The sequence below is a fragment of the Plasmodium yoelii genome (assembly GCF_900002385.2).
Source record: "Plasmodium yoelii strain 17X genome assembly, chromosome: 12".
In the NCBI taxonomy this organism is placed as follows: domain Eukaryota; phylum Apicomplexa; class Aconoidasida; order Haemosporida; family Plasmodiidae; genus Plasmodium; species Plasmodium yoelii.
In genome coordinates this window covers 1,102,303-1,118,567 of record NC_036184.2, presented here as the reverse complement: position 1 = coordinate 1,118,567, position 16,265 = coordinate 1,102,303, and the positions used below count along the sequence as shown (strand labels likewise).

The 16,265-nt window shown below is 23.5% G+C and overlaps 3 protein-coding genes across 3 annotated transcripts; 1 reads left to right on the top strand and 2 right to left on the bottom strand.

Annotated features, from left to right (window-relative positions):
• Positions 1-41: 41 nt before the first annotated feature.
• Positions 42-2,744, bottom strand: PY17X_1227400 (uncharacterized protein; the record flags this gene model as incomplete). The annotated part of the gene is made up of 1 exon (XM_725718.1): positions 42-2,744. The coding sequence occupies one exon, from the start codon at positions 2,742-2,744 to the stop codon at positions 42-44; it is 2,703 nt and encodes a 900-aa protein (XP_730811.1).
• A 2,643-nt stretch (positions 2,745-5,387) lies between these two features.
• Positions 5,388-8,499, bottom strand: PY17X_1227300 (kinesin-like protein, putative; the record flags this gene model as incomplete). Its single annotated transcript, XM_034637629.1, has 5 exons — positions 5,388-6,500; positions 6,649-6,774; positions 6,948-7,206; positions 7,362-7,923; positions 8,451-8,499. The coding sequence occupies 5 exons, from the start codon at positions 8,497-8,499 to the stop codon at positions 5,388-5,390; spliced, it is 2,109 nt and encodes a 702-aa protein (XP_034493572.1).
• Positions 8,500-9,636: 1,137 nt separating this feature from the next.
• PY17X_1227200 (conserved Plasmodium protein, unknown function) lies at positions 9,637-15,631 on the top strand (the record flags this gene model as incomplete). Its single annotated transcript, XM_022956807.1, has 3 exons — positions 9,637-15,117; positions 15,212-15,277; positions 15,401-15,631. The coding sequence occupies 3 exons, from the start codon at positions 9,637-9,639 to the stop codon at positions 15,629-15,631; spliced, it is 5,778 nt and encodes a 1,925-aa protein (XP_022812654.1).
• Between the last annotated feature and the right edge of the window lie 634 nt (positions 15,632-16,265).

Sequence of the window (16,265 nt, the reverse complement as noted above, 5' to 3'; positions counted from 1 at the left end):
GTGTTGTTTGGATATCTAAGCTTATCGTGAAATTAATAAGTTCATGGCCTATTTTGATTATATCTTAGACCATTGTATTTTTGATCCTTATCAATTTTTTGTGATTCAGCCGCTGCTGCTGCTGCAGCTGCTTCTTCTTCTTCTTCTGCTTTTTTGGCTGCCTTTAAAATAAGATCATCAAAAAGTTGGCTAATATCTAAATTTTGTGCATCAAATAAATCCTTTTCAGTTTTTGACAAATTTAACATCATTTCTCCTAATTGTTTTAAGGCATATGCTCTTTTTAATCTAACATTAATATCTACACCTTCATCACGAACTAATTTTTGTGCCACTTCTTTAGTTGTTGATTCTATATCCCATAAAACAAGCGAAAGTATATTTTTTATTATTGAACCAAATGCCTTAGTTTGGTATTTTTCTCTTAAGATTTCTTTTTCCATTTTTGCTTTTGCAAGATCTTCTGGTTCTTGTAGATTTTTAGCTTTATCATATAATTTGCTATAATTATCCCCCCATAAATAATCAGCTATATTAAAACCAAAATTTACATCTCCTGTTCCTTCAAAATCATTTGGATCAACTTCATTATTTTTTTTTGAATTTTGACCTGAACTTGTTCCTTCTCCACAATCATCATCATTTTTATTATCATTTTTTGTTGTTTTTTTATTTTCGCTAGAAGGGTTTTCTTCATTATTTTCTTCATCATTTTCTTCTGAATTTAGTTCATTATAATATGAAGCTACTTGATGAACTGTTACAAATGTACTTATTATTGATTTGGCTAGACCAAGATGATTTTGTATAGATCTAGTAGATGCCTTAACATTTGATAAAGCTGCACCGACACCCCAAAAGGTTGTTACTTCTGCTATATATGCAGATGCAACATTATTATATATCCATCCAATAGATCCTAATATAGAACTTGAAAAATATGAACCCGTTGTTTTTTTAAGTTCAGCTTCCATTTTTTTAGCCCAAGCTTGTTCATCTTCCATATATAATCTTAATTTATCTCGTAAAAGTAAAGCCAATTTTACTTCTCTTTGACTCTGTTCTAAATCGATTTCTTTTTTTATTAAATTTCGAATCGAATGCAAATCTTCAATAGAATCAGAACTGTTATATATCATTTGAATATAATATGCGATTCTTAAAGTACCTATATAATCTTTTAATTCCTCAGAACTATATAATAAAATAAATAAAACAGATGGATCTAACATAAACATTCCATTAACTGCATTTAATCCACATCTATCATATTCTTCTCGTTTTTCTTCATCACTTAATACTTGGTATGCTTCATTTATTTTTTGGAATTTTAATTTTGCACTTTCATCATTAGGGTTTTTATCTGGATGATAACGTAATGCTAATTTATAATAATTTATTTTTATAGTTTTCATTGGTGCACTTGGATGTACTTCTAATATATCATAATATGTGGTATCCACACAGATACGCATGTCATTATCTCTTAGTCGGCTATTTCTTTTATTGAATGGATTCTGTGAACCCGTAGAATTATTTCCTCTTTTTTTATTTTTTAAATAATTCTCGTATGTGAAACTATCATTCAATACTTGCTTGGCTTCTTCATCTAAACGATATCCAGTTTTATATTCATTGCAATGTGTTGATGTATCTCCATAAGAAAAAAGTGAATTTAATCCCAAACTGCTAAAAAACCCACCACTCTCTTGCTTTGGCTTTTCACTATCGTTTTGTTCAGTTTTACTTTTATCACTTTTTTGGGTTCTTTTTCCACCCACTTGTGCGTAGGCACTACTGGTTTGTTTGGCTGCACTTGCATTTGCATTTTTGCTCGTACTTGGGGTTGGGCTTGTACGTTTGGCTGCACCGACACCTGCACCGACACCTGCACTTGCACTTTTGCTTGTGCTTGGGGTTGGGCTTGTACGTTTGGCTGCACCGACACCTGCATTTGCACTTTTGCTTGTGCTTGGGGTTGGGCTTGTACGTTTGGCTGCACCGACACCTGCACTTGCACTTTTACTTGTGCTTGGGGTTGGAATTGTACGTTTGGCTGCACCGACACCTGCACTTGCACTTTTACTTGTGCTTGGGGTTGGAATTGTACGTTTGGCTGCACCGACACCGACACCTGCACCTGCGCTCGCACTTTTGGTTGGAGGTGCATTTTTATTTTTACTCAGAGGGGTGGTCGTTTTTCTATGTGGTGGTTTTGATGTGATTATATCTACATATTCATCTGGAATAGGACCCAAATTATTTGGAGAATAACATTTTTTTTTTTGATCTCGTTCTTCTTTTGTCAAATAATATCCTAATTTATAATCAAAGTTATTATCATAATCCGAATCAGCATCATTTTCATTTTCATAATCATCATCATCTTCATCTTCATCATCATCATCATTCATATTTAAAAACAATTTTTTATTATTATCATCATCCTTATCAATATTTAATAATAATTTATCATCTAATTCATCATCTAAATCATCATCTGAATCGTCATCTGAATCGTCATCTGAATCACTCATATTTAAGAACAAATTATTATTATTATTATCATCCTTATTCATGTTTAAAAACATATTATCATGGGTATTGGGAATAATTGGTGAAGTAGCAGGCTCTTGTACGGTTATCGGAATAATTGAATTTATATTTGATACAGCATTTGCACCCAATTGACTTATACCGTTTGATATCCAACTTCCCAATTCGCTAATTCTCCAATTTGACATTTTTTTTTATTTTTTTCAAATATTAATAAACGAATATATCAACAAAAATTAAGTTTTTTTTTTTTTTTTAAACACTTTAAAAGGTGTTATCCAATAAACAAAATGTTCCAAATATTAAATATAAAAATAAAATCCTTAATTATATAAATATGGTACGGTTTGAACGTGTTATTATGATCACTACACTATTGACATGTCTCAACTTTTATGATTATTCTTCAGCTAGCCATTATAAAAAATAGCTAATTATTTATGTTAAGGTTTTTTTTTTTTTTTTTTTTCAATTTAAGTAACTTCACTTATTTTTAAAATTAAAAATGTTATAAACAAACTCACGATAAACTATTAATCGGAATAATAAGTCTTATTTTTTTTTTTTACAAAAAATTATTTTTTGTTTTCAAATGTAATAAATTAAATATAAACATACATATCATTTCTAGGATATGCTAAATATTAAAATTATTATTATTATTATATATTATATATTATATTTTAATTATATGACTTGTTCATGTAATATTTTCTAGGAAATGGCTATACTTTAACTCTTCTATGTTTCTATAATTTTTTTTTTTTTTTTTTTTATACAACTCTATTAGATATCTTATATACATAAATGCATACCCTTTAACTATGTAGGATGCGTATATAAAGAATACCTTATTTTCCTATTCTAATAAAATAAGTAAAAAATTTTTTATATTTTAAATCATTAATAATAAAAAAAAATAAGCCAATTCTTCAATAAACATCAATAAATATTTAATTAATTATTTATATATATATATACATATTTGTTGATTCTATTTTATATATATTATGATATTTGCTCCAAAAAAAATTTTTAAATAAATAAAATAAATGGAAAAAATAAATAAAAAGAAACGAAAAAAAAAAAAGCAACTAAAGAAAGAAAAATAAAAATTAATTATAAATTTTTATTAAATAAAATCGTCGCAATAAATTAAGTTAATAAATAAATGGGCATTAAAAAATAATATATATAAAGCAAAAAGATCGTAAAAAAAATAATTTAAAAAAAAAAAATAAATAAACAAATAAATAATAAACAAACAAAGGAAAAAAATGGAGAAACATATACATTTATTTTTTATTTATTTTTATTGTGTTTTTATAAATAGTACAGAAACCTATAAAAATATATTTTTGCGATTATTATTGCTATATTTAATATATATATTGTTGTATATATATAATATATATATATAAATATTTAATCCCAATTGAATAAATCGAACAATATATACTAAAATATTAGTTTTATACTTAAAAAGGATAAAGATATAGTATATGTTATTGCAACTTGAGATCTACATGTCTAACATATTTTATATATGTTATGCAAACATGCAATTCGAAGTTTCCTATGTAATAATATAACTTTTTGTTTAAATCTTTTTAATAGCGGTTATGAAAAATTATGGGCTAATTTTAAAATTATATAAATAAAAAAATACAATATGTTTTTTTTTTATTTATAATATATCCAAAAATAGTTATTACAATTTTATATGTAACAAAAGATTTATATATTAACATAGGGGAAAGACGTTTTATTATATACATAGCTCAAATAAGTATATTCTCTAACACTTTTTTATAAAAATATATTTTTAAAAACATTTAAACAATGTCTTTGCACATCCCCACAAAGTTAATTATAGTAAAAATATTATGAAATAAATAAAAAAAATAATTACAATTATATTTATTATGAACGTGTAAGGTTAACATAAAAACACACATATATATATAGTGCATTAAGATTTCCGTAAAAATTGAAAACAAATTGAAAAAAAATATAAAAAAAAATAGTAGAAACAAAAGGGAATACTACTACAATATTTGTATTATTATAATAATGTTAATACTTTTATTGTTTATTTTTATGTTTATTACAATTAATATGACTGTTCAGTAATTATATGTGTGCGTTTATTTATTTATTTATTGTACTATGGATAGTCTTATCGATCTCAATATCCTGTTTTTTTTATTTTCGTTGTCAAGAATTTAACTGTTATCCTACTTTGTTAAAATGGCTATTTCGGATTTTGTTCACTGTTTCAGTTTTTCAATATTGATAGCAGCTTTTAAAATAGTTGCTATTCTGTTATTATTAATTCCGGAATGAATATTTCACTATTTTTTTTACTATTGTTAATATTTTATATTGGCAACTCACCAATTGGTGAATTATTTTGTTCATAATTATTTTTGTTATATTGTTATGTATGTTCATTGTTTAAACGTGATGATAAAATAGTTATATAATTTTTGGACGATTAGTTATGATTTAAATTTGCTTTATTTCATTAGGAAAAATTTATAACTGATAAATTGTTTATATTTTTTTATAAAAATTTAGATTATATGTCTCTCTTTTATAATGTTCACGCGAAATTTCTTTCAAACTATTATTAACGTACATGTTATTTTTGTTCCATATGCTTTTTCATCCATTTTGTCGCTAATTTTATGGATAAACTTTTCTGACTTGTTCATGCTTTAAATTCGACTTTTTCTAATTGTGTGCATTAAAAGACGAATTATATTCATTATTATGAACTTGTCATAATTTTTTTTGTTTTTTTAATATATCTTATTTGTTCAGATGAATTATTTCGTAATTTTTTTCTCATCATAATTATATGCTTCGCTAAAAGACCTATGCTTATTGTAGAATGAATTTTTTTCTAAGCCTTGTTCATTTATTTGATAAATTTCTGTTATAGGCTTACTTTTTAAATTATATCTTTCTGAATTTATTTTGGAATATCCACTTGTTCTTTTCGAAGAATTTTCTTCGTTTTCTAAATTTTTTTTTGTTCTGAACGAGTCAGGTGAAATTGAATTTTTTTTTTTTAGATAGCTATTTTCAATATCAATTGTTTCTTTTTTATGTGTACATGGACTAATGGGAATATTTTTATTGTCTTCACAAAGTTTCCTGTTCAAATTGGTTGAGAGACTTTGACTTTTCTCGTATTTGCGTGTCTCATTTGGATAATTTTTAAGAGAATAATTATGATAGCTATTTGGTGAGTTGCTATTTTGTCGAGTGTTATAATTAATTTTTGTGTCATTACTATTGGTACTATTAATAGAGTTGTTATTTAATGTTTTAAAAAGAAACTCATTAATTTTTAAATAGTTTTTATTTAACATTTTTAATTTATTATGATAATTATATGTTTCTTTTTTCCAAAAATTACATTCATTTTTTAATTTAGATATATCATTTTTTAATTGTTCAATAGTATTTTTATTATTTTTGTCTTCCATCATTTTTTCTTCTACAATTTCATGTAGAAGATTTCTTAAAAGATTATATTTTTCATTATCAACTTTTTTATCTGTTATATTTATAATTTTATTATTATCATCATTTGTATATAAAACAAATATTGAAGAATTGTTTCGAACTTTTACTTTATCATTAATATCGTTTTTATCTGAATTATGTATATCAATTTGTTGTGTGCTCTTGGAATGTGCATTATTCTGTTTTGTGCCTTTAAATTGGTTTTCATTCGTTTCGTCCATTTCGTTCGTTTCGTTCTTAGCATTCGTTTTTTTACTGCCACTATTTGTAGTAGCATGGGTATTACCTTCGGTTTTTATATTTTTGAAAAATTCTTCTCGACTTTCAGAATTAACATAAAATAGTTGTTTCCTTTTGCTTTTTATTTTTTTGCATTCGTTCGCCATAGTAAGAGTAGAACTGGTGAGCTACAAAAAGCGGGGCGAAATAAAATAAAATAAAAAATAATAATAAAAAATAAAATAAAATTGCACGATTATATGATTGCACGATTGCACGATTACGTAGTTACACATTTAATTTAAGCATGCACAATGAGTGTTATATTTTTTATACACTTTTTTGACTTAGTGTGGGGTTAAAACAAAAAATGAGACAAACTCCACATGTCTTTTGTATATAGTTAAATAAAACTTTACATAAAACACTTTGCCGTTTATCTGATTCGTCTAAATTTCCCATCTGTAAAAAAAAAAAAAATAAAAAATAAAATAAATAAAAAAAATAAAATAAAAAAATAAAAAAATAAAGAATATAATAAAGGGCATAATGATTTGAGATAAATTTTAGTATATATGGCTATTCCATGATAGATAAAAACAGAATAGGATTATGGTAAGCTTTGAAAGTAGAACCTGCATTTTTCTAAGCATTTTATTAAGGGAAGATAGAGAAGAGTTTAAAACTCGAGCAGATGTTTTATCATTTGTATTCCCTCCTTTATATTCATATTTATTTATATTTTTATTTGCATTATATTCTTCTCTTTCACAACCAACCAAATCAACCAAAGTTAAAACGCCATAATAATCCTTAACAGTTTTTACATTATTAGAAATATTAGATTCAGAAATGTTGACAAAAAATTGAATAATAGCATGGGATCTACTGGATCTAAAAAGGAAAAAAAAAAAAGCAAAAAAAAAAAAAAAGTCAAAAAAAAAGCAAAAACCTTTAGATGTATTCATTTAAATATAAATTAATAATATTTATTTATAAAAATATGTCTACATCTAAGTGTTAATATTTTTTATACTATTATTAATAACCTCATGTTTTGCGAAGTGGCTTCAACATTTCTTAACATACAAGCAGCATCAATCATTTTTTTCGCAGATTCATAACTTTTTATATTAACAACTTTATATGAATATTTTATAGTTTTTAAATAATACTCTTCTGTATAAAATTCTATATTTTTTTCATTTTGATATGACATAAGATCTATTAAGGTATCCCCTAAAATTTCATATATACTTAAATATATCGAAGATTTTATATAATTTTTTTTATTACATAATTTATATAAATGATAAATAAAATAATAAATTAAACCATATTCTTTTTCAGAACCAAACAATGTATATGTTTTACCACTTCCTGTCTGACCATATGTTATTATAGTCTCTTTGTATCCTCTACATACACTATTAACTATTTCATGACCACCTATTTCATTAAATATTGATTCATTATTATCATTTCCATCAAATACTAAATCAAATGTATATTTTTCAATTTCGAAATCTTTTTTAAAATATAATGCTGTTTTATCTTTTGGATCTGTTTGCAAAGTTATTTCTTCATTTTGTTCTAATTTTCGAATTCTTACTACAACATTTTCCAGTTTTTTTTTTTTTTTTTTTTTCATCTACCTTTATTTCATATTTTATATCTTTTAAGTTTTTTTTTCCTAACACGTCAAAAAGGGTAAAAAAAGGTCAAAAAAAGGGTAAAAAAAAGGGTCAAAAAAAGGGTAAAAAAAAGGGTAAAAAAAAGGGTAAAAAAAAGGGTAAAAAAAAAGAGTAAAAAAATATGAACAACCCTACTACTATATCCGCATACTTTAACATAAATTAGTAATAACCCTGGACAAATTATATGTCCTATTTTTAATTTTATTTTTATAATGCATATATTTATCTATTTTAAAAACATTACTAAACATAGAGTAGCTATATATACACATTTAAAATGTGATCATTTTTATTGATATATATTATGTAGACAACAAACTAAAGTGTTATTATTTATTACTATTTATTATTATTTATTACTATTTATTACTATTTATTACTATTTATTACTATTTATTATTATTTATTATTATTTTTTTTTTTTTTTTTTTTTATTCTAACTCAATTCGTCTGTTAACCCAAGCGACTCACTGTATGCCCTTTTGTGCATTTCATCCATAAATTGAGATATTAAATTTCTTTGATATTTTTTTTCCAAAAATTATTTAATATATACATCTACTTTTAGAATTGGAATTATTCAAGCCATATATATGACAATCATGTGTTTTAGGAGACATTACATAAACATAAGCAACTTCTTTTTATTATTGCGAAGTTTTAAAATTAGTTTTTATCAGTTTATTTTGTTTAAAGAGAGTATAGCGAAGAATGTACGCGTACTACATGGATACTACATGCATACATTTGTTAGGTACTTCCCTACTTATATGCATTCGCAAAATCGAACGTGATACTTATTCAAAGATGTTTTCAATATTTTTTTATAAATTAAAATAAGTAGATAAGCTTATTTGTGTGTATATCTTTTGCTAACGCTCATTGCATACCTAAGGTTTTTCCCCACAATTTTTTTCATTATTTTTTCCCATAATTTTTCATTATTTTTTCCCATAATTTTTTTCATTATTTTTTCCCATAATTTTTCTTATATTTTTTCCCATAATTTTTCTTTTTTTTTCTTTTTTTCCCCCTTGTCGCGTATTTGCCACGATGCGAAAATATGCACATAATTTTATTCAACTAATGTAAGCCTATTAAAAAAGAAGAAAAAAAGAAAAAAAATAAGAAAAATTATGGGGAAAAAAAATAAGAAAAATTATGGGAAAAAAAAATAAGAAAAATTATGGGGAAAAAAAATAAGAAAAAATGTGGAAAAAAATTGTGGGAAAAAAATGAAAAAAAATAATGCTGTATCGAGATTGCTTTTTATTTGTAAAATTAAAAAAAACCAAGCCGTATATACCATATTGTGATATCATTTTTGTATGTTATTATTAACTTGATATACCGCTACAGTTAAAATATGAAAAAAAGTATGGAAACATTTATACAAATAAATAATTGAAGATATATTATATCATTACATTAATACTAGTTTTAACTCTTTTTTAAAACATCAAATTTAAATTGACTTTCCGAGAAGAAACCATAGGAATAACATCATACATCCCAAATCAACTGTGAGTTAAACATTCAAAAGGGCATATGCATATGCATGTATATATATGCTTATATGTATGTATGTATATGTTTATATGTATGTATAGATGGGGGTTTGGGGGAGATGGAAGAAATGGATACACAAAGCAAAGGGGGGGAAAATAACGAAAATTTAAATAATTGTTCAAAAGTAATAGACGAAAATGTTATAAACACATTATCATTAAATTGTACAGAATACCATCAAGACGTTTTAAATTATATAAATTATTTTTTTTTAGAGAATAAAAATAATATAGACATTTTTTTCCAAGTAAAAGATTCTTTAAAATGTTCAAATTTATCATTAACACAATTATTAAAAAATATAAATTTATTATCACATATTATATATTTCCAAAATTTAAATGAACAAAATTTATTAACATCAAACGATATAGAACATATACAAAATATCTTATATAAAAATGAAAATAATTATTCTACTAATTATACAATTATATATAATTCTATAATTTTTTTAACAGAAATTATAAAATTAAGTTCTCATGTTGGTACAAAGATTTTTGCATATTATCAGATATACAGATCTTATGCAATAATCCAAAAAATTTTATTTAAAGATTTTTTAATTCATAATTTAAATATAAAAAATAATGAACATTTTTATGTCTTAAAAAAAAATGAAGCAATATTTATTGATAACCATATAATATTAAATATTATAAATATGTTAAATAGTGAAAATAAATTATTAAAAAACATAGGATTATATTTATGCCATATATTTATTAATATAATAAGTCAGTGTAATTATATTATTAATTATATATTACTTATTATTTTTCACCAAATAAATTATGATGAATATATATTAGCCTTTTCTCTTTTAGTCAAATTAGTTCCTTATTTATCTCATGATGTTTTATATTCTGTTATAAAAAAAATATATAATTCTATTTTAAGAAGGCGTGGGCGTATAGATAAGGGGGGGCAGTCAACCAAAGTAAACAAATTAGGCGAAGTAAACAAATTAGGCGAAGTAAACAAAGCAGCCGAAATAAACAAACCAGCCGAAGTAAACAAACCAGCCGAAGTAAACAGATACAACGTGGGCAGTGTCAGGCGATTAGCTAATGATATATTTTCATATACAGCCTGCATATTTTTAGGACATATTTCTGCCATTTTAAACGATGTAAATAAATATGTTAGTTATTTTTTATTTAAAAAATTTTGGATTCTAATAAATGAAATTATGTCTTTAGATTATATAAGAGATATTGAAAAAAATGTTATAAATTTAATAGACATCTTTTTTTATAGTACTACAATCTTAAGTATAAACAATATTTATTTATTTAACATCCAAATGATAAATTTAAAATTATTGTTAAATATATCACATACACACTTGATAAAAAAAAGAAAAATATTATTTTTTACTTTTAGAAGTATATTATTTTTATTAAAAAAAAATAGAATAATTCCATATATAAGTAATAAATATTTTTTATATCAAAATAAACAATTTTTTAAAACTAACTATTTTTATTATATTTATTTTACATTTATATTGACTATAAAAAATAATGAAATTATTAGATGGTTTAATTTGGTGGATCTAGATGATGAAATAACTAAATTTATCTTTGTTCAGATTATTTATGAAATATCTACCATTCAAAATTGTTTATATTTTCCAAAAATCGAAAAAAATATCCCAAAAAAAGTCGAAAAAAAAGTCCCAAAAATAATCGAAAAAAAAGTCCCAAAAATAATCGAAAAAAAAGTCCAAAATCACAATTTTGTTGCCAATTGTTCTAGCAATGTACATGATATTTATTTCGACATTTTTGTCAACCGATTTGTGTCTCTATTAAAGAATAGCCATTTTGAAAAAACCGAAAAAACCGAAAAAACCGAAAAAAATGCTGAAAAAGAGGCTGAAAAGGAGGCTGAAAAAGAGGCTGAAAAGGAGGCTGAAAAGGAGGCTGAAAAGGGGGTGGGCAAAAATGGGCAGTTCAATTTTACTATAAATATAAATGGAGAAGATAAAGATAATGGGAATAATAATTTAAAAAATGAGGCTGAGAAAAATGGGACAAATCTAGATGTAGAAAATAAAATCGATTCTTTTTTTGAAAACTTAGTGAAATTAGCTAAAGAGAATGAAAAAAAAAAAAAACTGGTTGTAAAAGAATTAGACATTAATTTAGTTATAAAAAAAGATGAAAGAGAAAAGGAAAGAGAAAAGGAAAGAGGAAGAGAAAAGGAAAGAGAAAAGGAAAGAGAAAATACCAACTTCCTTTTTAATCTCAGTATGAACCCCTCAAATTGTGATTCACAAATTGAAATAAATAACAATGCTAAATTTATTTCACCATGTAATGATGTAAAAAATGAAGAATTTACAAATTATAAAATACAAACAAATGAAGAGATAAGCTCTATCGATAGTTCAATAAGCAAAAACAGTTTTATAAGTGAAATCAGCAATAACATACATATGACATCATCTAGCGAAATCAGCAATAACATACATATGACATCATCTAGCGAAATCAGCAATAACGTACATATGACATCATCTAGCGAAATCAGCAATAACGTACATATGACATCATCTAGCGAAATAAATAACATAACATCTAATATTTTTATAAACAATAAAAATTGTGAAACAGTTGAAAATTATTTTATATATTATTGCTTATATTTATTAAAAACAAATAAAATAAAATTAGGGAATTTATTTCACAAGGATACTATAAATCGTCATCATATTTTTGGAAATGAATATTTAAAATTTAAACAAATTATAAAAAATAGAAAAATTGAAAACACAATAGAATCTCATAACCTTGAAGAAAAATTAAGTGATACTTCATATCCTAGTAAAGAACAAATAAATAATTTAACTATAAAAAAAATAATGTTTATAAAAATTTTGTTTTTTTTATATGAACATAGTAAATCTATATTGCTAAAACTTCATATATTAAAATGTTTAGCAGTTTTATCTAGATATATAGTATTCAAAAATGATGCTAAAAATATGGTTAGAATATTTAACAACTTTTTTTTATTTTTAAACATTATACATTCTAGTGGACCGAACAATAATCCCATTCGAAATTTGGTTAGTGATGAAGATACTAATCATAGCACTAGTATACATACACAGCATTTAAAAAAAAAAAATGTAAAAAATGTAAAAAATGGAAAAAATATAAAAAATAAAAACAAAAGTGACGAAATGTATGACCACCTTGATAACGGTTTTATTTACACATCTGGAACCTCTAATCTTTATAATGATTCCATATCTTTGGATAAGCCAAACTTAAATGGAAATAATTTTGAACATATTTTGAACGAGCTTAAAAATGATACAAACATTTCTATACGTGCTGAAAAATTTAATTTTTATGATGACTACAATGATGAAATACCCAAAAGTTTGATCTACACTTTTTTAATTGACATTATATATAAATTAAAAAATTGCAAAAATAACCCTATTTTAAAATTATTTTTTCATAATTTTTTTAGTAATAAATTTGTTCAGGCTTTTGATATATTTTTTATTTTAAAAAAAGAACATATTATAGAAATTTTAAAAGATCCATTTTTTTATTTGATAGAACAGAGAGAAACACAATCAGAAGATATTGATAGTAACAATATACTTAATGAAAAAAAACAAAACAATTGTATATATTTTATTAAAAAACATATTTTTTATAAAACATTTCATCTTTTTCAATTTGAAAAAAACAATTTTAGAAATGTTAAGTTGCTTTTTTATTTTTCATTTTTCAATTTCCATAAAGACAAATATATCATACATGAAATGCGAAAAAAAACAATTATATTTTTAACCATTTTAAATAATATATTTTATTTTGATAACACACACACACAAAAATTATGTACAAGTCAGGTAAATTCAGTAAATTCGGAATCGAAAAATTATAAAACACAAAATGAAGTAAATGCAAAAAATGACGTAAATACAAAAAATGACGTAAATACAAAAAATGACGTAAATGCAAAAAATGACGTAAATGCAAAAAATTCATTACGAAATCTGAAATCATTTGGTACTTCAATTTCTGATAATAACAGTGTCAATGATATCGAAATTAATGTAACTGATAAATTTTCATGCGAAAATGATAATTATATGAACGAGTCAGGTAGTGGTATAACAACATGGGGAAGCTCAACTAGCTATTCGTCTATACCATATTCTGAAATTTATTCATCATATTCTTATTCAGATGAAAAATCCGAAAATTATGATGACATATATTCCATTTCATCCATTTCAAATAAATCCCTTAAAAATAGGTTGATACAAAATTATAAGAACTTGGAAAATGTAGAGAAATTAAATTCAGAAAATTATATAAAAATAAACAATTTAAAAAATAATCAAAATAACAATATTACTCACTGTTCCCATTTTTACCTGTACAAAATAGGAATTTTTTGCATACGTGCTGGATATTTTAAGTATGGTTATAAAATATTTGAGAAATTATATCTTTTAGTAAATAATAGAGATATTAAATTGTGGTTTAAAGCTTTGGAAAATTATTCCAAATTTTATTATATAAAAAGAAAAGGTGAACATGATAATAAATTGACATATTTATTAAGACCTATAAAATTTTTAGAAAATTCTGAACAGTTCATAAAAAGTATATATAAATTTAAAGATAATTTTTTCCATCTAGCTATTTTTTTAAAAATCCAACTAAATATATATAAAGCAATTGATAATTTATTAACCCTTGTAAGTGATATAAAAGACGAAATAAATTTTACTTTGAATTATTTTTTTTATAATATAGACAAACTTATTTCGTCTTTAAAAGATATATTGATAACTATCTTAATTATATCAAACATTAAGCATATATTTTCAATTTTATCAAAAAAAATACTAGGTATATATATTGTTTTAGTCAAATCGTTATTTTTACTTTGCATATTTTTAAAACATAAGATTGTACCTTATTTATTTTTAAGTTCATCATTTTTAATAAACACATTCATTAATCGAGAATTAAAGCAAAACAAAGAATATGACGAAAAAGGAGAAAATGAAGAAAAAGAAGATAAAAAAAATAAAATGATATGCAAAAATTGTGACGAAGAAAGCGACACAAGCAGTATAGGAAGTATAGATGATATGGATAATTATGAACAAGACAGGTCAAATATGGTAATTTATTCAATCCAAAATTTTATACGATTTTATATTCATAAGAAAAAGGAAAAAAATATTAGAAAAAACATATTCTCAAAAGAGTTAAAAAATATAGAGGGAAAACCCTTCAATGATGTTTTTGATTATATAATGACTATGTGGGATTTAAGAGCATTTGAATTTTTTTTTTATGAACATATTCAAAATTTGAGAGAGATATACGACAATTTATTTAAAGATGGAATAATAAATAAGAACAAAATTATAACCTTCATAAAAATATATTTAACAATCATATATAAAATTAATTATCCAACTCCTCCCATATTTCTATCATCTCAACTTATACCATTTGTGGAAAGTTCGACATATATTTACAGATCGGTAAGTGTGCAATAATATATATGTATATGCACCTATTCGTATTTTTTTTTTTTTTTTTTTAATCTCATTTTTCTTCAATTTACATTTTTTACAGAATACGGATAAGAAGCCCCATGAAATCGAATCGATGAAGTGCATTGGCCAGCTCGTAGGATCAAAGGTAGAAAAAGAAAAAAATAAGTTTATACTTTTTATTATCACATTAATATGAATGTTCATATTTTTTTATGCATGTTAATGCAACATATCATTTTTACACACTTTTTTTTTCGTCCTTCCTAAGAGTGTCGCAATATCAAGTTTCCATTATTGTAACATTAAACTTGTTTTTAAAAATAATATAATAAAAGAGATAAATGTAAAAAGCCGAGGTATCAAGGTGATATATACGGTTCATATAAAAATAGAAGATGATGACTTGAAATATTTCAACATATTTTTAACTCCCCTTGATAAAAAAAAAAACCTGATTGGTCAGGCAAAAGCAACCCTTTTTTTTTTAAAACATATTTGATATTTAAACACACTTGATAGCTAGCTAAGCAATTGTATATGCATATGCATATGTACATGTACATTTATATAACCTCATAAGGGGAACTATATGTTAATTTAATTTTGTTTATATTATAAATAAAATGAAATTATTCTTTTCTTTTCCGTTATTTTCAATTTTGTTGTTGTAATTTTTTGTTCTTTCATAATATTTATGTAAATATATTATAAACATTTTTCACAAATATATGTAATAGCTTACACACACACACATAAAATATATGACTATATATGGATGTTGGTAAAAAAACACGTTTTATATTATTATGAACATATAGTTACTTGCTTTATTTGTAAATCGTATATAAATAAAATTTTAAAATTAAGTTAAATGTTTTATTCATTTTTAAATAAATAAGTTTAAAATAAAAAAAAATATATCATTCACTTTAGCATTAATAATTCTTAGATATGTAAAAAGCAACAAATATTACAATGAAAAAAAAAAAAAAAAAAAAAAAAAAAAAAAAAAAAAACTATGACAAAAAAAACGTGTGTAAAATATCGCGATAAAAGTTATTGATATATTTTTTGTAAAAGTGAAAAGAAAATATATAATTATTAAGGTATGTAATGAAAATGTAGTAAAACAA